The sequence below is a fragment of the Helianthus annuus genome, chromosome 17 (assembly GCF_002127325.2).
Source record: "Helianthus annuus cultivar XRQ/B chromosome 17, HanXRQr2.0-SUNRISE, whole genome shotgun sequence".
NCBI classification, from domain to species: Eukaryota; Viridiplantae; Streptophyta; class Magnoliopsida; order Asterales; family Asteraceae; genus Helianthus; species Helianthus annuus.
The window spans coordinates 57152882-57176261 of record NC_035449.2 but is presented as its reverse complement, the minus strand read 5'-3'; the positions used below and the strand labels follow the sequence as shown (position 1 = coordinate 57176261).

The following is a 23380-nucleotide window of genomic DNA, read 5'->3' as shown; positions in this document are numbered from 1 at the left end:
TCGACCTCATAAGTTGGTGAATCCACAAGGAACTTCACCACTTCAATCGGTGCACCTTCTTGATCAATAGCAACAATGTAAGGTTTTAGACGATGTCCATTTACCACTTGGTTTTGACCTCCACTCTCGTCTTCAATCTCTATATTTCCATACTTTCCAACACTTTTGACAATAAATGGGCCCGTCCACTTACTTTTTAGTTTGCCCGGAAAGAACTTTAGCTTGGAGTTGTAAAGCCAAACTTTTTGCCCTACCTCAAACGTCTTGAGGCGCAGTTTAGCATCATGAACCTTTTTCATCTTAGCCTTATAACTTTCCGAACAATCATAGGCCTCATCTCTTAGTTCCTCCAACTCCGCCAATTGCAACTTTCTTTCTTTACCTGCAGCATCAAAATCAACATTCACGGCTTTCACCGCCCATAGGGCACGGTGAGCCAACTCGAGAGGTAAATGACAACCCTTCCCATATACAAGTCGATAAGGGGTTGTGCCAATCGGTGTTTTAAAAGCGGTACGATACGCCCATAAAGCATCGTTTAAATGTGAAGACCAATCTTTGCGATCGGGACGTACCGTCTTTTGCAAAATATCTTTAATTTGCCGGTTGGAAACTTCGACTTGCCCACTTGTTTGTGGGTGATATGGGGTTGCAATACGATGGTGGATGCCATAATATTTTAGTAGTTTGCCAAATTGAAAATGTTTGAAATGAGAACCCCCATCGCTTATGATAGCACGAGGAATTCCATGTCTTGACAAAATGTTTGAACGAACAAAATTGCAAACTACCTTATGATCGTTGGTTCTTGTGGCTATGGCTTCTATCCACTTAGAGACATAATCTACAGCCACAAGAATGTAAAGATAACCACACGAGTTTGGGAAGGGACCCATAAAATCGATGCCCCAAACATCAAAGATTTCCACCACAAGGATGGGGTTAAGAGGCATCTCATCTCGTTTGGTTATGCCACCAACTTGTTGACAACGATGACATTGTTTAGCATATTCAAAGGAATCATGAAAAACTGAAGGCCAATACAAACCACAATCTAAAACCTTATGACCTGTTTTTCGACCACTAAAATGGCCTCCGCATGCAAATGAATGTGCATGTGCCAAGACACTTGGAACCTCTTCTTCAGGAATGCACCTGCGGATAATTTGATCTGCACCAACTTTAAATAAATCAGGCTCATCCCATATATAGTACTTTGCTTGGGCCTTGAACCGACTCGCTCTTCTTGATGTCCAAAACTCGGGAATCTTACCTACAGCCAAATAATTCACAAAATCAGCATACCAAGGAATTTTAGAAACAACAAATAAATGTTCATCCGGAAATTTGTCATTGATTTCTCTTGTATCTTCATCCTTGATTTCAGGGATTCTTGACAAATGATCAGCAACAACATTATCACAGCCTTTCTTGTCCTTGACTTCAAAGTCAAATTCTTGCAACAATAGCACCCACCTAATCAATCTCGGTTTGGCATCTTTCTTTTCCATTAGATAACGAATTGCACTATGGTCAGAAAATATAATCACCTTGCTACCCCAAATGTACGATCGAAACTTATCCAAAGCATAAACAACAGCTAGTAATTCCTTTTCGGTGGTTGTGTAATTAAGTTGGGCATCAGAAAGGGTTTTACTAGCATAATAGATTGCAACGGGCTTTTTATTCACTCGTTGCCCTAGGACAGCTCCAATTGCATGGTCACTCGCGTCACACATGATTTCAAAAGGCAAGGACCAATCGAGCGATTGCAAAATGGGAGCTTCAACTAGGTGTTGTTTTAATGCATTGAAGGACTTAAGACATGCTTCATCAAAAACAAATGGTGCATCTTTTTGCAATAAATTACATAACGGTTTTGAAATTGCACTAAAGTCTTTGATGAATCGTCTATAAAAACCCGCATGTCCTAATAATGATCGTACGCACTTCACATTTGTTGGTGGGGGAAGAGTAGAGATGACTTGTATCTTGGCCCGGTCTACCTCGATTCCTCTTTGAGATATCACATGACCTAATACAATTCCCTCTTGAACCATGAAATGGCTCTTCTCCCAACTCAACACAAGGTTTGTCTCGGTGCATCTTTTTAAAACCTTTTCTAATTCACCAAGACAAGTCTCAAAAGTATGACCAAATATCGAAAAATCATCCATAAAAATCTCTAAAGACTCCCCCACCATATCGGAGAATATGCTCATCATACATCGTTGGAATGTGGCGGGGGCATTATACAAACCGAACGGCATTCGCCTGAATGCGAAAGTGCCGTACGGGCATGTGAATGTAGTCTTTTGTTGATCTTCCGGGTGAATCGCTATTTGGTTATACCCGGAATAGCCATCCAAAAAGCAATAGAATTTCTGACCTGATAGCTTCTCAACAATTTGATCAATGAATGGAAGTGGGAAGTGATCTTTAGATGTTGCTGCATTCAATTTTCTATAGTCAATGCAAATACGCCACCCGGTTACGGGCCGAGTGACGATTTGCTCACCATCCTCACTTTTAACAACTTGAATACCTGATTTCTTTGGAACGTTTTGAGTTGGACTAACCCATGTGCTATCAGAGATTGGGTAGATTATACCCGCATCTAACCATTTAAGAACTTCTTTTTTAACAACTTCACGCATATTTGGGTTGAGTCGCCTTTGAGCATCCCGACTTGGTTTGGTATTTGGATCAGTGATGATCTTATGCATCACTATAGAGGGTGAAATTCCTTTCAAATCAGCTATGGTCCATCCCATAGCCGATTTGTGCTTTGACAATACTTCCACTAATGCATGTTCTTGCTCGGGATGCAAGTTTGAAGCAATAATCACCGGTAAAGTTTGCCCTTCGCCAAAAAATGCATACTTCAAGTGTTTAGGCAACTCTTTTAACTCTACCTTTGGTGATTCTTCAAGAGATGGCTTGAGCTTTGAATCAATATGCTCAGGAAGGCTTTCTACTTGCAAGGTCCATGGTGGCCTCCCATCTTCAATTGCCATAACTGCTTCCGGGCATTCCTCATCCATCATGCTTCTAATTTCTTCCAAAGCATCCCTGTCATAAAAAAATTATTTTCTTTGGTGCTGTTATCCTCCTCTACACATGAAGTGTAAGTTTGGACACAACCATCAATGACATCCGCTACAAAACAATCACTTTCAACAGATGGGTTAGTAACATTAGCAAACACATTTAATCTCAATTTCCTATTCCCAAAAGTGAGGTCCACTGTCCCATCCCTACAACCAACTTGAGCATTGGCTGTAGCCAAGAAAGGTCTTCCCAGAATCACATTAGCTTGTTTATCTATGTGTTTTGATGTAGAATCAAGCACTAAGAAATCGACGGGATAATAAAAGTCTTGAATTCTCACAATTACATCATGTAGCATTCCTCTAGGGAGTTTAGGTGATAAATCAGCCATTACCACAGTAATGTCAGTTTGCTTAAGTGGACCAAAGTCATGTTGGTCATATAAACTCCCCGGGAGAATACTAACACTTGCTCCCAAATCTAATAGTGCTCGTTCAATGCCAACATCACCCACTTGGATGGAGATGAGGGGTGCCCCGGGATCCTTAAGTTTTTGTGGGAGAGAATTTGATAAAATTGCACTTACATTAGCTGTCAAATCAAGTTTCTTTGGTAATTTATGTTGTCTTTTCTGAGTACATAAATCTTTCAAAAATTTTGCATAGGATGGGATTTGACAAATTGCATCAATTAAAGGCAAATTTATTTTCACTTGACGAAAAGTTTCCCACATTTCTTCAGCTTGGGGCCCCCTTTTCCCAAAAGATGATGTTTCTGATGAACTTACTAAAGCAGAGGGATATGGGACGGTATTAGCCTCCATGCCCTTATCCATTGCCTAAATTGATTCTTTGTTCAAAACATTTTGGTTTGTTAAGCTTTCAGAAATTTTGTTGGGTTGGACATTAGTGGAGTTTGAATCAATTTCATGATCACTTTCAGGTTCATCACTAACATCCTCCACTATACCTTCAACAAGTTGTGGTGAAAATTCATCGTTGTTCTTATAAGACTTACCACTTCTAAGGATACATACCTCATTGATGTGTGCATTTTTGTTGCTCTTTGATGATGATCCTTGATGTTGTGGATTGATTGTTGTGTCACTTGGAAGCTTTCTGGTCGTCTTATAGCTACTTCTTCCGCTAGTTGACCAACTTGTTGGGTTAGAGATCCTACGGTCTTACCTTGAACTTCTTGTTCTTGCACCACCCCTTTCAAGATTCCTAAAATCTCATCTAACTTGGTTGAACCTTCATTGTTTGCATTTCCTTGTGATGAACTTGCTTGGCCTTGATTTTGATATTGACTTTGACTTTGTTGGTAATTTCTTGAGTACCCTTGTTGCTGAGGTATTCCTTGTTGGTACCCGCCTTGATTGAATTGCCCCCTTTGATGGTTACCTTGAAAGTTTTGTTGACGGGGCTGAAATTGTTGTTGTCCACCTTGTTGACTTGATCCTTGAAAGTTAGGATTCATTTGATTAGCGGGGTTGCCATATCGGAAATTTGGATGATTCCGCAATCCGGGATGATACGTGTTAGAATTCATATTCCTTTCCCCATGTACTTGATTAACTTCTTCACTACTTCCAAAATTCATAGGGCAATCAAAAGCAACATGCCCCATATCTCCACATATTCACATAACTCTTGTACCTGCGAAACAAGAGAAACATCCTTTCCCAACTTTTGGAAAATCATATCAATTTTCTTTTCTAATGCATCAAACCTTTCATTACTAGGTTGGTCATTTACAACTTTAATTTGGTGTGGTTTAACACTTCGATCAGCAGAAGCTTGAGTTTTTAAACCTTTACTTAAAGTTTCTAAAAAGTTCCATTCATAATTCTCATCATGAGTCAAAAAGGTTCCACCGCTACATGCAAAGACAACTTTTTGATCCTCGGTAACTAAACCATCATAAAAAATTTTGACCAAATCCCATTTAGGGATGTCATGATGAGGACACATTCTAAGCATCTCATTAAAACGTTTGAAGGCTTCATGAAATGTTTCCCCAACATGTTGACTAAAAGATTTGATAGCATTTCGAGCTTCACTAGTTTTACTCATCGGATAGTATTCCTCAAGAAAAGTTCTTTGCATTTCATCCCATGTTCGAATACTATCGGATGGTAAAGTTGAAAACCATTGTTTAGCTCTATCTTTGAGTGAAAATTGAAAAAGACGTAATTTTACCTCGTCGGATGTAAAGCCTTGTTTCCCAATGGTGCTACATATTGCTGCATAGTCATTCAAATGTGTGTAAGGCTCGTCTGATGCAACTCCCCTAAAGGTTGGTAAAATAGCCAAGTACTGAGGCCGGATTTCAAATACTCTCCCATTTAAAACCGGTGTAACAATTGGAGATGGGTTTCTAAAGATCGTCGGCCTGAAATGAGTGTCTACTCCGGGTAGTGGTGGGTCACCTTCGCCACCTGCCATATTTGTGCTTTCGGTATCACTTCCTTCCGAATCAGAAATGTATGAAGAAATTGGGCTTGAAGTCAAGCTTGCTCTATGGACAACTCGGTTATGTCTTGCTAATCTTTCTATCTCCGGTTCAAATACTAACGGTGATGATCTTCCAGATAATCTAGTATGCATCCATCAAACCTATTACCTGCACAATCAACACACCTCGCGTAACCGTGAATAAAAAGTAGCAATCTTTATGATGTTTTTGGATTTTGGAATTTTTAAACAGAAAATTAAAACAAATCAACTAAAATAAAACACCAAGCGCAGAAACTCCCCGGCAACGGCGCCAAAATTTGATCGGCGTCGATGAACCGATCAAAGATAGAGAGAATTGTTTTCCTAAATACCTTAATTTAGTTAGGGCAAGTAGGGTGTCGAACCACGAAGAGCTTTTGGTTAGTGTTTATACTCAATTGATTCATGAACATAACGTAAACTTGATTCTTTGATTGAGTTGTTTAGTTTAAGTAATTCGCAAAAGTAAAACCTAAATTGATTGATTTTATCACAAGTAATTAGGAGATGGTCACACCAAGGATTGGGTTGCACATTCAATAAACAATCTAATTCAATAGCACATTAATCACTACATAGACATAGTGAAGTTTACCACATTCACACATTGGATAATCAATGGACTCTTCAATCAAACAACAACTCTTTTAACGATTCTAGACCGAATACTTTATGTTGTACGATGAGGTTATTATCAATTATCAAAACACTATCCGACGCTATCAATCAAAACACCTTGTTCAAAATAGAAGAAACAATGTTGTGAAGTGTTCAAAATAGTAAATTGTTCAACATTGAAACATGATAAACACATGAAATCACAAAGAAAATGTCAAGTACTTAACAAATCAAAGCAAATCCATGTCAAATGTACTTACAATTCAGATTGAATACTAAATGAGATCAAACCCTAGACCTTGATGCAACCATGAATGATTTAGCTACTCATGATGGTGTAAAATGATGATGAAGTGTGGAATTCGGAAGTGAAAGACATGATTAGGATGATAGAAAGGCTTTGTCACTCAAGATTCTTCTTCCTTGGTCGTCCCTTGGCACCCCCTTGTGTTGAATGTCGAGTTCCTTGGTCAAAACTTCATAGAAAAACATCAAAAACCGTCTGGAACCGTTTTTGTTCGTTTGCAGGAGTAGGGCTACGCCCAGGAGAGTAGGGCTACGGCCTCTCTAAAGTCTATGCTTGTCTTTGCTTTGTTTCCATCCTTGTGTACATGTAAAGCTCCAACAAATCATGATATCTTTGCTGCAAACCTACACAACCAAAATACACACAAAGTTACCATATTCCAAGCATAATTCCAAGTGAACACATACAAAATCATGACAAATTAGACCATCCAACCATAACACATCAAAGTGATATAAACACATGGGCCAAAATCTTAATTTACTCTAAATAATATTATAAATGAGAAGAAAATTAAACTAAATAATAATTATCCATGAGATATTTAACTAAATAATATTTAGTAGGAGGGTTATCTATAATTAATTAGAAAATAATAAATTAAAATAATAATTATCTATAAGAGATGCTCTAATATCATGACAAGTGTCCTAAAAGTGGTTTCTTTTATTACATAGTATAGAAGATTAATTAATAACCAATATATAGATATTACTTATTTTTATTCTTATCTTTATTTAAAATTAATAAATAACTTCAATTTTGCAATTTAGACCTTTTGTTTTTTAATTTTAACCCAAAGTTTTTCATCTTTTCCAATTTAATCCCAAGTCTTTTTTATTTTCAATTTTGGTCCACCATACTTTTCATCTTTCCCAAATTTTCGTTTCGTTCTAAATTTTGTGAGTTAACGCACCGCAACGTGCACGTGAGGTTCAACATTTTTTCGTATATTTTTTCCCATTTGACTGGCCCGTCGCGTCACATCTATTTTTCTGCGTTTGACAAGTTCATCCAACACGCGGTTCTGGATGGACTTAGTTATTTTTTTCTATGTTTTACGTTTCGGTTTAATTTCTCAGCAACGTGCGTGCGTGATTCGAAGATTTTATGTTTGTTTTTCGCTCGGCGCTATTTTTTTCCCGTTTTTTATTTATTTTGTTTTTACGATCTTTTCCGGTGTTGGAGGTCGCTGAAAATGGTATAGTATTGCTATTACTTAACACGGTTTTATTACAACCGCTGCAAATAATAATAATAATAAAAATAATAATAATAATAATAATAATAATAATGGTAAAGAAAATAATAAAAATATTGATAATAATAATAATAATAATAATAATAATAATAATAATAATAATAATAGTATATATTTCCATTCCTTGAAGGAATGATAAAAAAACACCACCTTACCAAAGAATGAAAATTATTATAGTTGGAAGGTTTACATTCCTTGTGTAATGCTCCATTCCATTACCACTTGATAACCAAACATGTTTCTTTTCATTCCAATAGAATGATCTATTCCATTCCACCTTCTATTCCTTCGTACCAAACACTACCTTAGTTTCTTCCTGGCTTTCTGATTGTAAGGAATCCCTGAGTAGAATTAGTAACGTGAACCATAGAACTAAAATTAAACCAACATGTGTTAATTGGAACATTAAAATTAAAGGGAACAAATATCATGAAGAGATTATTACGTTTCTTACTTAGCCACTCCTTAGATGATGGACATTCTTTCTACTTGGGTCTGTCCTTTTTACAGAACTTGCAGTAAGGCTTCTCACTTAGGGGTGAGCATTTGTTATTACCCGAGCCGACCCGACCCGAGAACCGACTCGACCGTGATATCATACCCGATTTTCATACCCTAAATATAGGGTGGGTTCCGGTTATTTGTCATATCGGGTATCTCGGTCCAAAGTATAATACCCGACCCTATATGTGTTTCATGTTCAAAACCCATTAGTTGAAGCCACTGTACAAAGAAACCATATGAACGATCAATGAATTATTAAACTAGGGTGTATCATGTATGACATTTAGGAATTAAGCAACGGGGTCCTTAATTTCAATTCAAACTAAAGGTATGAATTCTATTACATTATTTTTTTCTATGTTTGAATTCCTTTAATTGTTATTCATTGTCAATTGTGAAGCCTACTTTGAATTCATTTTAACGACCTGCAAATACCTTTGTTATATATAATTGTTTATGTTTTATGATAATTATTAAATTTGCAAGTTAATTAAGCTTCATGGATTGTTTATGTTTCATGATAATGTCTAATATCCATAGTTAGACTCTTTGCATACCAAGTGTTCGTTAACATGTCCGAAAGAAAATTTGACAATACCAAATGTTGATGTGTGTGATATATTTCCTATTTTCATTGCCAAACACAAAAAAAATCGAAAGATATGAACAAAAACTTTATAATTCAAATATCCAAACATCCAAAAAAAATCAAAGAATTCAAACATAATACCGAACAAACGTAAGTTAATGATCAAAAAAACGAATGATGAATGATGGCTTGTTTTTGCCATGAATTAGCTAAGTAGATAATAAAAAATCATATCTCAAAAGGGCTGCTTATACTAGCCCATAACCTAGAGCCAAAAAAAAAAAAAAAAAAAAAAAAAAAAAAAAAAAAAAAAAAAAAACATATATGTTACATCTTTAATAAATCAGTAATAAAATACAATTTATTTATAAAAAGTTGGTAACATCCATCGATGAAATGTTTGTTAGTAATCCAATAAAACTATTATCCATGCCCTTTTTCCAATTGATTGTTTAGCATTTTTTTTATTCAAAGGATATTGGATTTAAATAATCCAACTTTCATAAGTTGATCAATAGCACTTCTAACTTTTAATTTGTACTACAATAGTTTTAACTTTCAACTTATTTTCATCTGGAACTCTTAAACTAACTGAACGTTAACTTAATTAGTTTTTTTTGTTGATGTGGCATTTGCCGTGGCAGTTGTTTTTGCTGACGTAGCCCTTTTTGATAAAGCGTCATTTTATGTGGTATACGATGTGACTTTTTTGCTTACGTGGCATCTGATGTGGTATTTGTTTAGTGACGTGGCATCTGGGTTTGAGAGTGACAAAGAAAAATAAGTTGAAAGTTGAGGGTGTTGTGATACAAATTGGGAGTGTTATTAATCAGTTAGTTAGGGTTATCAAAATCTAGAGTAAATTGCCAAAATCGTCCCCGAGGTTTGCGCGTGTTTGCCAGTTTCATCCAAAAACAACTTTTTTGTACAATATTGTCCTTCACTTTTGAGATTTTTTGCCATTTTCATCCAAATGTCTAATTTGCTTTATATTTTCTATCAAATATTTGGATGAAAATGGCAAAAAATCCCAAATCTCAGGGATGATTTTAGCAAAAAAGTTAAACGTTTGGATGAAAATGACAAAAAATCACAAAAGTGATGAACAATATGATACAAAAAAGCTGTTTTTGATGAAATTGGTAAGCACACCCAAACCTTAGGGACAAATTTGCCAATTATCTCTAAAAGTTTTAGTGCTAACTAGTAGGTAGAGATGAGATGGCGGCGATGATTTTTCATTAAAAAACAAATTTCAAAATGCTCGTCTCACTAGTCCATTAGAAGTCATAATCTACATCCAAATTCACCTGTTTATTTTTCCTTTTGAAAACTACCAAAACTCTAAACCAACAACATTCATGTTCATCAGGTTTTTGAATTTACAACTCCCCACCATCTATAAAAATCTCCATACACACACAATCTACATCATTCATCATCAATTTTTCAACAATGAAAACAATCATCTTCTTCTCACTTGCATTCTTCCTGTGCATCTTCAAGGCCAATTCAGCTCCCGGTCCTGTGCTGGATGCTGGCGGAAAACCCCTTCGCTCAGGGGTTGAATACTACGCCACCCCGACAAGCATAGATGGTTTTGACAGCAGCATCTTACGAGCACCAGTGGGCAACAAGACTTGTCCAGCTGGCGCTGTAGAATACTACCAAACCGAAGGGGAGGGCCAGACACTTATTATCACTCCAGTTGATCCTAAAATGGGCGTGATCCGTCTTTCCACAGATGTTAACATAAAATTCTCGGGTCCGGTGACCCGTTGCCACGAGTCAAATGTATGGAAGTTGCAATACTATAAAGCGACTAAACAATATGTTGTGATGATGGGAGGTGTTGAAGGGAACCCGGGACCCGAAACATTGAACAACTGGTTCAAGATTGAGAAAGCTGTAGATGATTATAACAGAGAAGTTTATAAGTTTGTTTACTGCCCGAGTGTCTGCAGCTCCTGTAAGGTTATGTGCAAGGATATTGGAACATATCATGGAAATTTGGTACTCAGTGGTGATCCTTTGTTTTTCAACTTCTATTGATCGATCCGTCTTGTCGTTCTATCGATGCTTTAATAAATAAATACATGTAAAGAACAACGATGTTGTTTGTTTTAGCAATGTTTGAATAAGTATCTATGTTTTTGTAATCAAACAAGATCTACTCATTGTTTCTCACCAAACTTTAAATCTTGCTGGCAGATAATAAAGTGGCTTTGACCAATTGACCGTTGACTTCCAAACATGATATATGGAAAGATAATTTATATGGAAACCCAGATCCAAATAATAAATATATGTTATCTACTTATTTACCATATATAAATAGCAACTTTTCATCCCCAAACTATTTCTCAAATGAGGAGGTCAATAATAATCTTACTCTCATTTTCATTCATCCTCTTTGTCTTGGCAGCCAACTCAGCTCCAGATTCAGTACTCGATGTCACCCGAAAAAACCTCCGGTCAGGGATCAGCTACTACATTATGCCAGTGGCTAGAGGTGGCGGAATTGCACTGGGGCCAACCAGTCCAAACAAAACTTGCCCACTTGGAGTTACCCAACTCTCAACCCACTTAAACGGCCTCCCGTTGACTTTCACCCCAGTCAACCCCAAGAAAAGCGTCATTCGCCTTTCCACTGATGTTAACATCAAATTCTTGGGTCGGACCAGTTGTAACGAGTCAAACGTGTGGAAGCTGAGATACGATGAAGTTATGAAACAATATTTTGTTATGGTGGGTGGTGTAGAAGGAAACCCGGGACGAGAAACAATTGATAACTGGTTTAAAATCGAGAAAACCGATGACGGTTATAAACTTGTCTTCTGCCCTACCGTCTGCAACTACTGCAAGGTTATATGCAGGGATGTTAGAATATTTTCAGATGATAACGGGATTAGACGTTTGGCACTCAGTGATGTTCCTTTTTACGTAACCTTTTACCGTTATTTCGGTTATTTGTTTTACTAAATAAAGTGTAACAAAGAAACTTGATGTTCTGTTCTATTCATGCTTAAATAAAGTTGTTGACAGTTGCATAATACTTCCAATGTTTACAAATAATAAAAAAAAGTTTTGAAATGGGTACAATGCCAGGTATGTTAACCAAGACCTGTACCTGCTTCTTTCCGTGGTGCATCAGCTTTTATACGAGGAGGTCTAACGATTCGGTCAATGAGTCCATAATCCAAAGCTTCCTGAGCATTGAACCGTTTAATCCGGCTTAAATCCTTGTGAACCTGCACATTACGGTTAATGGGATAAGGTCAAGCCAAAGATATTGTGAAACATGAAACTCATAATTTGATTATAGCGACTTGAAGTCGTAATAATAAGTTTTGTTATGATTATGAACAGTAAAACATATACGCACTTAAAATGTTTTAGTGAAAGAAATTTATAGCATACCTGCTCCACGGGTTGACCTGTCTTTTCAGCCAACTCCTTGAAAAGATAATCTCTGATCCTTAAAAGCTCGTTCGCTTCATTTTGAATATCATCAGCCTGTACAACATCATTTGGTAGAAAAAACACAAAAGTCGAGCATACGTTAATTGTTATGTATTGACGGCAAAACTTTCTTGGCAGTATGATATGTTCCAACCTGACCACGAGCAGCTCCAGCTGGCGACTCTAAAGCAACTCTCGAAAGAGGCATTGCAAATCGTTGACCCTTTAATATCCCAAGATAGTTAAGAACATAGATAAAAACTAACCATCTCTATGCAATGTTGTTGTCGAAAATGAAAACGAAATTACCTTTTCTCCAGCTGCAAGAAGAAAGCCAGCAAGATTATAAGCATAACCCACACAGTGGGTGCCGATCGGACTTTGCAAGCTTTGCATCGTGTCATAAATAGCCATGCTTGGAGTAAGCTTCAAAAGGAACATAACATTTTAAAAAGAATTTTCTACATCCTCCAACGTGACTATTATGGTGAGAAAGAAGTTAAGAACTCACATCACCACCAGGGCCGTTAATGTACATATACATTCTTTTGGAATTGTCAACGCTGTCAAGGTACAACATTGTTGCCAGTAGTTGGTTACTGAATTCTTCATCTATGTTTTGCCCAATAAAGATAACCCGTTCACGATACTACAGCAACATCCATTATATACAGAGAGTGTAAATATCAGTTAATTTATGGGCGTTTCAAGAATCAAAATATCACAAACTTACGAGGGCATTCCACAGATCAACCCATTGCCAGGTTCCTTCACCAGGAACCCTATATGGTACTCTAGGTGTCCCTATCGGCATCATTGTAATACGCCCTCGTGCCGGCTTAATGCCAGTCCTGAACATACATTAAGCAATACAGAAACTCAAGTTTTATGGTAGATTAAGCAGTTAATGCGGTAAAAAAATCAGATATCGGTCAAGCACCGATATTTGAGATATTGGTAATCGTGGTGGGATATCGGTAATTTTAATATCATGTTGAATTTATATATATAGCAATTTAACACTAACAATCCAGTGTACTCTCCTACCATTAACAAATTAGCCTTTTACAACTTGCATAACACTAACAATTGTAGCAAGTAGGAACAGATTGAGACTTAAAACACTAACAATTAACAATTAAGACTTGAAACACTAATAGCAGCAAGAAGAAGAAAGACGAATGGTAGAACTAAGAAGAAAGGTACTGATATCAGGAAAATCAATGATACATCGGTCCAAGCTGAACCTGGGATATTCAATTTCGATGTTGCTATAGGAAGCTCGAGCGGATGTGGGAATTGCATCTGCTACTTCGGATAGAGGGAAATGGGGCGTAAAAAGCAAAAACTTCTCCTGTTTGTTCTCTTCCTGAACGAGGAGCCGGACGACGAAGCCTCCTCTTCAGATAAAGATGTCTCCGACGCAACTCTCCCGGCAAGAAAAACTTGATCTATTTATCTTTTTTTGCGGGTTCGGTCAGGATCAGACCAGGATGAATGGGATTGGTTTGACCTCTCGCTCGGAATTAACCCGCCGCCGACAGATGTCCCACGCCACGTTTCGTGAACAGCTATGCCCGAGAATGAATGAATTGTTATCAGTCAATATCGGTACCAATATTCCAACCGATATTTTGCACCGATATCTCACCAAGGGACCGATAACAAATACATCTCGGATATATTAACTGCATGTATAATAGGTAACATATAATAGCAAGTTACTAATAACACAAAAAATGGTAAAAATGTATAACAGGAACATATAATGTATCAGTATCATCCTCCTCCTAATACACACACATAGATTCAATATCATGAATTCATCATAATAATAATAATAATGAAAATAAAGGAATAACTAAATTCTTTCATGATTATATTTCAATTTTCGTTTTACTGCAGCATACCTAGGTTCAATACTTTTATGAATCTTCTTAAACAATTGAGCACTCAAATTAGGTCTAGCGAATCCATAAGAATCTGATGGAAAACAAAAGGGTTAGAAAACCAGAAAAGAATGAAGATATGAGGAAGTAAATGAGAAATCTGACTAGGAGATTGAAGCCTTAATCCGACGAAAACCTTGTCACCGCAACTGTTAATCAAACAACAAAATACGGGTTAACTGAAATCGTTTTTTTTTTGTTTATTAATTGAATTGAATTGAAGGGATTAAGTGTTGATGTGAGAGATTATGACCTGGTAGAAGACTGAGCAGGGTGTAGATATGAAGAACAGGTGATGGAATTGAGCGCCATTGTTTGTTGCAAACGTAAGAGAAAGATTATGTTAAATGGGGATTTTTTACGGGTCGGGTCGGATAAGAATTGAACACTAAGCGTTGCACCGGAACTCATTTTAAGAAAAGTTAATAGTAGGTGTTGTAAATCGTGGTTTGGTTCTTGGTTCGGTTTTTACCTTTACTTATTTCATAAGCGATAGTTATGAGATATCTTTAATCATAACCATATAATTTAATTAAAAATACATTTTTTTAAATTAGTATATCACATTTTAGAAACATTCTACATCTCATTCCTCACATATATATATCATTTAAATAACACTTTTATATTCTTCTTTTTATTATTTTTTCTTTTCCTTTTACTCACACACACCCATAAAAAAGTTAATAAAAAGGATACGGGGATCAAAAGTTGGAACCAAATTTAGGTGACTTGGTTGGTTTCCCATAATACGGGGGATGGGAATGAGGGATGGGGTACATGTGTTTTCTATGTTTTTTACTATTTTCCCACAAATTCAAGAATGGGGTTAAGAATGACGATAAGGGATGGGGTGTGAATGCTCTAACATGTTTGTTAAATTGCCAAAGTAAGTTTTTTTAGGCTATACGGTATGGGAATCGGCTTTGGACCGTCCCCTACCGTCGCCGATCCTACCTCCATGCTGCCCCCCCAACGTCGCGTCCTCTCCGTCTTCTTCTCGACGGCCAGGACGATGCAATATGGTGGGGCCCCTTTGTTTGTTTGTGTTAGTGATTTGTACATTAGGCATTCCTACTTGTACATAGTTTTGTGGGGTAACATCATCTAGGACCATCCTTCCATACCCTCTAGTTTAGTGGGATGGATCATCCTTGGGAGGACTATGACGCGGCGCCTACGTGGCGGATCATCCTCCCTTGGAGGACCATCACCATACCCTCTAGCCTTATGCTCATCTTGTATCCTTGTGCGTTCTGCTCGCTTAATACATCCGCATGCTTAAAAATATGTATTAACTTGTAGTCATTAAACCAATAGATGCAACTCAAAAAAAAAAAAAAAAAAAAAAAAAAAAACAAAACAAAATAATAGTTTCTAGAATTCTATAAAACGAATCACGTTATTATACAAACATATTGACTAAACTTATGAATATGACACCAAATTAAAAGCTTAGTGACTATTTAAAACGTACGTATTATTATTACTATATATTAATATTAATATTAATATTAATATTAATATTAATATTAATATTTAATATTAATATTAATTAATATTAATAACCAAGATGAAATGAACAGTGATTTAAATATATTATAATAATATACTAATATAATAATTACTATATATTATTTTCTTTCTTTTTTAAGTTGGATAACTTGGTATCAATCAATACTGGTATCGAAAATACGGGTACGGTCCGGTTCATTATCGGTACATGAAGGTAAAAATCGGCACCAGCCTGATACAGAAAACGCCAAAAGTAGGTACCAGATTGAGTTTGAAAATCTTTTAGTTCGGGAAATTCGGTACTGCTACACGGTACCATTTGCTCATCCTTGATCACGGGTGCCGTACAAACAACAACGGTATCGTACAACTTTTTCTTGTTGATTTTCTTCAACTTTTAGTGATTTCTTTTTTTAGTTTCAGGGGTAGGGATGAGCTCGGTGGCAACCGATACCAAAAATACCAGTTACGGTACCGGTATATGAAGATAAAATTCGGTAGCGAACCGGTACTAGGAACACCAAAAGTCGGTACCGAATTGGTACTTAGGATCCTTCGGTTCGGGAAATTCGGTACCGGTACCCAGTATTATTTGCTTATCTCTGACCACGGGTTTCATACGAACATCATTAACATACAACTTTTTTGACTGATTTTCTTTCGATTATTTTTTACGGTTTTTTACAATTTTCTTTTTATTTTTGTTAGTGGTTCCGTGTGCAATGCGCTAATAGTGATTTCAAAACACATGTAAACACATACTAAATTCGCCGCAACGCGGCTAGGGTGATAAACCTAGTTTGTATTATAAGTAGCATAACATAACACACAAAGCCATAATGGACTAAAGATAAGTTGTCCTAGATTATGAAAACTTGTATATTAAAACACTCATATATCCGTAGCGGATTTTACAAACCTCTTTTTTTTAACGGCCAACGAATTCTCCAAATGGACTACTGGCGAAATTCATCACATCGGGATACACTCGCATCCGAACCAAAGAAAACCCTCACCTAGGGGCGAAGCCAGTGAACATTCGCCCGAAGGCACGACAGTGCGGTTAGGTAAGACCCGCTCAGTTCAAGGATCGAACTAGCGATCGCCTCCTATTCGCCTAGTCTCTCATCATCAACAGGTATCGCCAAAACTAAATGGTGGGGGGCCTGGGGGCACGAATCGAACTGGGTCATTGTTTTATGGTATTTTAGTTTAGGACAAATGATGTGGTAAGATTCTTGTAGCTTAAAATCTCTACATAGAAAAATGCACGTATGTATTTAACATAGTATAAACAATCACACTTAACAACTAACTCTTGTAGCTTAAAATCTCTACATAGAAAAATGCACGTATGTATTTAACATAGTATAAACAATCACACTTAACAACTAACTCATTATACATTTGTGTAAAATATTCATCAACTATACGCATAGCAATCTTTATACACTCGTATGTACATATACTTGTCTCTGCGATGATTGTCTAAGGGAAGCCTTCAAAATCACCCACCAAAACAACCAAGGAACCTCCGAATCTTACGTGTTTTTTTTATAAGTTTTTTTAATCCTTCATGTATAAAACCTATACAGAAAATATTCGAACATGTATATGGAGCGTCGTTTGACTCAGCCACAACAATCATCGAACCAATGGAGGAGTTAGAACACATATGTCCATTGTTGACACTCTTACGCAAATAGAAACTTCTACTCCCAATCTCTCCGATAATATTTGATTTATCCAAACCTATGTCAAATTTAAATAATAATAAATAGATTAGAACACAAATCATTAAAATATAAATATAGTTGATGCTTATTTTCCTTGAACATAAAGAGTTGTTACTTTGGTGCATAAACATGTTGTAATAGTGACTTTAACTGGGGTAAGATAGTAGACTTACACTGAAGACTAAAGTTTGAGTGGTGTAACTCAAAGGAAGTCAAGTCATCTTGATCAAGTCGAGGGGACCTCCTCTCCTTGTTGTATTTTTTCATGACAAGCTTTATTGTCTCGTCAACACTCGAACCCAACTTTACCAGAGCTCGGATTGGTCCAACGCTTCCCTCAACCGTTACCTTGATTGCGACTTTTGCTTCTTTGTTGTAGCCCTGCGATACTAGAAACATGTAAAACAAATGCTTATAGTGAAAGACCGTGAAACCATGAAAATCAACCGAATCAGTTTTTTTTTCCTCTTTCCTAAAACCGTAGTTACTACATCGATCTAATTTTTTTTTATAGAAATTACTAGAAATCAAGAGAACCAATATAAATTAGGTTGTTGGAATGTCGTTTTCTTGGTGTGTGTGTGTGTGGGGGGGGGGGGGGGGGTTAACTATTAACAAGTCATCACTAGTCATGAAGATGAGATGACCCAAGTCCCATTTTTGGGTCGGCAAAAAGTAATACAATAAGAGCCACCAATTTTGATTACCTTGTTATATTTTTATGGCAATCAATCAATCTATGCAATGTAACAATAAAATTTGTTGCCATTGACACGACAAGTCGACGACGTTACCATCACACCCAAGAACACAGACTTCTGTGGGTAAATGTATAATAGTCTACACACATAAGTTGATACGCCAAAATAACCAATTACAAACAAGTGGCATGTAAACAAGCGACAAGTTGCGTCTTAACTCCCTTTCGAATCTACTAAAGGCGAAGCGAGTCTTAAGGATCAAGAAATTACTATACACTATTCAATTTATCAATGGCTAATATGAAGTTTTATCCACTAATCAAGATCGATATCAAAATCAATTTTCTTATTTTTCATTCTCGATCGAAAACAAAATCGTTCTGATCACTTCAATCGACATTGTAAATTTGTAACACAACCGGGTATCCTACATCAAACAATTTGAAGATTAGTGAATTGATTTTTGTGTTACCACATTTTTTTCAGGCGAATAAGGCAGCAACTCTGGAGAAGACGAGAATATTTTCGTTGAAATCCGACTCTGAAACAGCAGCCAATTATCACCTGGCGGAGTCAAATCCGGATTATCATCCCCGACACCAGGACTGTCGATAGGAATTCCAGCGGTCAATAAAGTAGGCTCGGAGTTGTATCGCTTGATAAATTTCGGTTTTTTGTTCGACGATCGACGAACACGGTGAAGTCTGTGAGTAGACGGTGATGGATGAGGAGGTTTGATTCTCCGATTGACCGGAATTGTTGGACGGACAGGGTTCTGTGACATAGATTAACGGAATTAGTTGCGTTCGCGTGAAAAGATGCGTAGATATAGATATAGACATAGGTTTTAAAGGGAGGTCTGTTTGCTTAAGGAAGAGGCAAGGCACTTATTCACTAATAGTCTGTTGGTAGTCTCGTAAATCATGTCTGCCTTATTATCCATTATCCATTTTCTTATTCTTTTTTTTTTATTATTCCAATTGTTATTTTATCTCTCTCTCTATGTATTTAGTTGTTTAAAAAAATATAAAAAAGGGGTGAATGGTGAGGGATGAGCAAGTATAACATAGAGATGAGAGACGGAAGGATATGTTGATGTGAAGTTAGGGTAACAGTGAGAGATAAGTACTATAACACATAATCTTAAGCGGAATCAACTAACAAAAAATAAAGGGGTGGGTGTCTAGTGACTCAAGTCTTAACGACGAGCGCTGAGCACATCATAGGTCCTTTGTTAGCTCGTGTTGCCATGAAGCATACTTTAATTGCACTAAAGTATGGTAATTGTAAATCCCATTGCCATGATAACATACTTTACCTTATATAATCCTTTCTGCTATTAACATGAATCATCAACCTTTGAATAGAAAATGTATGTATTGGTTAACAAAATATAATTCATTATACATCAATTGTATGTATACCAAATTACCAATTGTCCAATGTTTATATACTATGTATGTACATATATTTGTCTTCATATCATTGTTTTAAGGCACGGCTTCAAATTCACCCACCAAAACAACCCAACAACCTTTGAATCTTACTCATTCTTTGTATCATTTTTCTTAATCCTTCATGTATAAAACTTGTAAAAAAAATATTTGAACATGTATATGGAGTCTCATCTGCCTCAGCTACAACAATAGAGGTGTTAGAGCACATATCTCCATTGTTGTTGACACTTTTACGCATATGGAAACTTCTACTCCCAATCTCGCCAATCATATTTGATTTATCCAAACCTATGTCAAAAAAACGAATTTAGAACACAAATCATTAAAATATAAAAAGAGTTAATGTTTATTTTCCTAGCTTGTACATAAGATTTGTTACTTTGGTGCATATACATGTTGAACTAGTTGACTTTGCCTGGAGTAAGATAGTATACTTACATTGAAGACTAAAGTTTGAGTGGTGTAACTCAAAGGAAGTCATGTCATCTTGAACAAGTCGAGGGGACCTCCTTTCCGCGTTGTATTTTTTCATAACAAGCTTTATTGTCTCGTCAACACTCGAGCCCAACTTTACCAAAGCTCGGATTGGTCCAACGCTTCCCTCGACTGTTACCTTGATCGCAACTTTTGCTTCTTTGTTGTAGCCCTGCGAGACTAGAAACATGTAAAACAAGTGCTTATAGTGAAGACCATGCTCGGGTTTGCTTGTGGTGTTTATTTCTTTATTACACCCAATAAACAGAACCTGCCATAAATTAACAGTTTTACGTTTTAACGGTTTAATGTTTTATGGTTTGAAACTTAGAATTAGCTTTATAAATTAAAAAAAGCCACTTAACATTTCTTATTTAGATATATTTCATTTTAGAGATTTGACATTGTGTATATATATTATATTCATGAATAATCGTTATCTTTTTAAAGTTTAATACAAACTTTTAAAAAAATAGATACATTTTTGTCTAAAACTGTTAAACCGTCAAAACTGTAAAAACCAAGTTGTTTGTGTTTTTCTAAATCAGTAGTTAAGTGGGTGTTTGGGATTGCTTGATTTTTTTATTATTGTGTTTTGAAATCGCAAAAAAAATCTATTTAGAGTGTTTGGTAAAAAATTAATAAAAACTGATTTTTTACGTTTTGTAGAGATCAAAATGTGATAATCCAAAAGTAGGTCACCCCTTACTGCAGGAAAACGTGATAATCCAAAAACTGATTTTTTGTCATTTCACTTATTTTTTTTTTAAATATATATATTTGCCAAACACTCAAATTGTTGATTATCTGATTATTGTGATATCAAACAACATAATCAAATCCAAACACTATCTTTCTGCAACACGTTTTGTTACAGCTAATTATCTGATTCTGATCATTCAAAACGCATAATCTATTTTCAAAACTCAACCCCAAACACATTAGTTTTGCTATTCAAAAAGGGATAGCGGCGTAGCTTGTTGCCCGTTTACCTTCTATCTTAATATAATTTCATTTAAAATAAATTTTCCAATTGAATATATAAAAAAAAGTCGTTTTTTTGCGCGTTAACTATTAACAAGCCATGAAGTCCCATTTATGGTCGGCAAAAAGTAATACAAAAAAGTGATGTTTGAGGAAATACGTCGTTTATAAAAGCCACTAATTTTGATCTATGTAATGTAGCGATAAAATATGTTTCCACTGAAACAGCGACGTTTCATCATATACAAGAACCCAGGCTAGTGTGTAAGGGAAAAATAATCCGATTTATCAATAACCAATATGGAGTTTTATTGATTTATTTTTATATGGTTTTGAGATGTTATCATGGTTTCTAGTCAGTTTTTTAAACTTGTTTTGTTCTAGGTGAATTGGTGGAAGAAATTAATGTTTATGTTGAAAAATCAATACATGTTTGTCAACTCATTACGAACTCTGAGAAACATAGTACGTATAAAAAGTGTTCAAACCTCTTATTCACCTATAATCAAAACAAGTTCTAAAATTGACAATAAACTATGAAAACTTCCTCAAACAATCTAAAGATAAACAAATATATAATAAAATCGAGTTTTATCTATAAATCAATATCAATTTTCGTAACTTTTGTTGGCGGAACAAAGGGGTTAAGTGGCTTCATTGACCCTTTGACCACTTTTAACAGAAAACCATGATTTAGACTCTTTAGTTATTGACGGTAGAGAACAAAAACAAAGCCGGAAGTTCTGGTTCACAACAGTCGTTCTGATCAGTTAAATAAACATTTTAAAATTTTTAAATGTAGGCAACTGAACAAGCAGATAATTAAGACATAAAACACTCATTACATCAAACAAACGAAAATTAATGAAATGATTTAGTTTACCTCAATTTGATCAGGCGAATTAGGCAGCAACTCTGGAGACGACGAGTATATATTCGTTGAAATCCGACTCATAAACAGCAGGCTACTGTCACCTGGCGGAGTTATATACCGCTGATCATCTCCAACACCAGCACCAACGTCAGCTATAGAGATTCGGGATGTCAACAAGGTAGGCTCGGAGTTGCATCGCTTGATGAATTTAGATTTCTTGTTTGACGATCGACTAACAACAACTTTTCGGTGAAGTTTATGAGCGGATGAAGACGGATGAGGAGGTTTGATTCTCCGATTGACCAGAATTGTTCTACGGGCAGGCTTCTGTGACATTGATTAATGATATTTGTGGTTAAGGCGTTGAAAGATGCGGGAATTGAGATGGAGTGTGTATGTGTATAGTTTATGATATTTGCTTAAGGAAGAGGCAACGCACTAATTGTCTGTTGGTAGGCTTGTAAAGCATGTTTGCCTTTAGAATATTAATTTCCCTTTTTCTTTGTTCATTTTTTTTTTAATTCCAATTGTTCTTTTAATAGTTGAATGTGAAAAAGAGTGTTTATTAAGTGGCGAAAGATATACATTTCACATTCAAAAAGTGAAAAGATAAAATGTGAAATGTATTGATAGGTTGAGATGAATTTATTGTATTGGGTTATATGTTGTTTTATATTTGAAAAAATGTCAAACCACATCGTTCTCATCCGTGCGAAGATCACCCCCTTCGTGTTCCTCCGAGAGTAGTGTTCTTAGGCCTGGTGTTCATGTGGTGTGGCTTAATGCCAAAACCACACCACCACAACACATGATCTGGGTAACAATATAAAAAAAAAAAACAAAACAAAACCTCTAGCGTCACATATATTTGTACTTTTTTTAACAGCAGACCCCCCCCCAATATTTACTCATAAAATCCGCCTATTGTCCATTGTGTAAGGCTTGAATCCACACCACTTAAATAGAAATCGACATCTAATGCCACCTAGGCTATGTGTTATACCCTAGGGGAGGGGAGTGGGGAGTGGGGAGGTGACGTGAAAGGAGCGGGGAACATTCTGCCACCACTAGTCTCGTTGATATTAGGGCGTGCTCTATCTCTCTCACTTTTTCTCTCTCCCCTTAACCTTTTTAACATAAAAAGAGGTACTGAGTGAAGGATAACATATAATCTTAAGTAGAATCAAGTCAAAAAGTTAAAAGAGGTAGGTGTTGAGTGACTTTCCTTTGACTCAAGTCTCAACGATGAGCACTGAGCATATCATAGATCCTTTGTTAGCTCGTGTTGCACATGAAGCATACTTTAATTGCACTAAAATATTACCCATATCTTAAAAACAAAGGTCGGTGGTTTTTGCCATCGACCTAAACACACCCCTAAACTTTGTAAAAGAATCACT

At 36.2% G+C, this 23380-nt stretch overlaps 6 protein-coding genes and 1 non-coding gene across 7 annotated transcripts; 3 read left to right on the top strand and 4 right to left on the bottom strand.

Moving 5' to 3' along the window:
• Positions 1–3043: 3043 nt before the first annotated feature.
• LOC110924247 lies at positions 3044–3886 on the bottom strand. Its single transcript, XM_022168277.1, has one exon. The coding sequence runs from the start codon at positions 3884–3886 to the stop codon at positions 3044–3046; it is 843 nt and encodes a 280-aa protein (XP_022023969.1).
• A 1118-nt stretch (positions 3887–5004) lies between these two features.
• On the top strand, positions 5005–5110 carry LOC118489562. Its single transcript, XR_004887583.1, has one exon. It is a non-coding gene; the product is annotated as a small nucleolar RNA R71 (small nucleolar RNA).
• A 4986-nt stretch (positions 5111–10096) lies between these two features.
• Positions 10097–11055, top strand: LOC110920826 (miraculin). The gene has a single exon (XM_022165026.2). It carries the CDS (start codon positions 10284–10286, stop codon positions 10878–10880), a length of 597 nt encoding a protein of 198 aa, XP_022020718.1. The 5' UTR covers positions 10097–10283; the 3' UTR covers positions 10881–11055.
• Positions 11056–11093: 38 nt separating this feature from the next.
• LOC110920825 (miraculin-like) lies at positions 11094–11904 on the top strand. The gene has a single exon (XM_022165025.2). The coding sequence runs from the start codon at positions 11196–11198 to the stop codon at positions 11808–11810; it is 615 nt and encodes a 204-aa protein (XP_022020717.1). The 5' UTR covers positions 11094–11195; the 3' UTR covers positions 11811–11904.
• On the bottom strand, positions 11819–14626 carry LOC110920824 (ATP-dependent Clp protease proteolytic subunit-related protein 2, chloroplastic). Its single transcript, XM_022165024.2, has 9 exons — positions 14493–14626; positions 14345–14388; positions 14201–14273; positions 13024–13141; positions 12802–12939; positions 12600–12716; positions 12445–12513; positions 12249–12344; positions 11819–12079 (listed from the first exon to the last, which is right to left on the bottom strand). The coding sequence occupies exons 1-9, from the start codon at positions 14549–14551 to the stop codon at positions 11942–11944; spliced, it is 852 nt and encodes a 283-aa protein (XP_022020716.1). The 5' UTR covers positions 14552–14626; the 3' UTR covers positions 11819–11941.
• A 2467-nt stretch (positions 14627–17093) lies between these two features.
• LOC110921424 (uncharacterized protein At4g22758) lies at positions 17094–19097 on the bottom strand. Its single transcript, XM_022165747.2, has 3 exons — positions 18664–19097; positions 17664–17871; positions 17094–17506 (listed from the first exon to the last, which is right to left on the bottom strand). The coding sequence occupies exons 1-3, from the start codon at positions 18973–18975 to the stop codon at positions 17262–17264; spliced, it is 765 nt and encodes a 254-aa protein (XP_022021439.1). The 5' UTR covers positions 18976–19097; the 3' UTR covers positions 17094–17261.
• Positions 19098–19549: 452 nt separating this feature from the next.
• LOC110921423 (uncharacterized protein At4g22758) lies at positions 19550–22489 on the bottom strand. The gene is made up of 3 exons (XM_022165746.2): positions 21990–22489; positions 20087–20294; positions 19550–19936 (listed from the first exon to the last, which is right to left on the bottom strand). The coding sequence occupies exons 1-3, from the start codon at positions 22314–22316 to the stop codon at positions 19701–19703; spliced, it is 771 nt and encodes a 256-aa protein (XP_022021438.1). The 5' UTR covers positions 22317–22489; the 3' UTR covers positions 19550–19700.
• Positions 22490–23380: the final 891 nt, after the last annotated feature.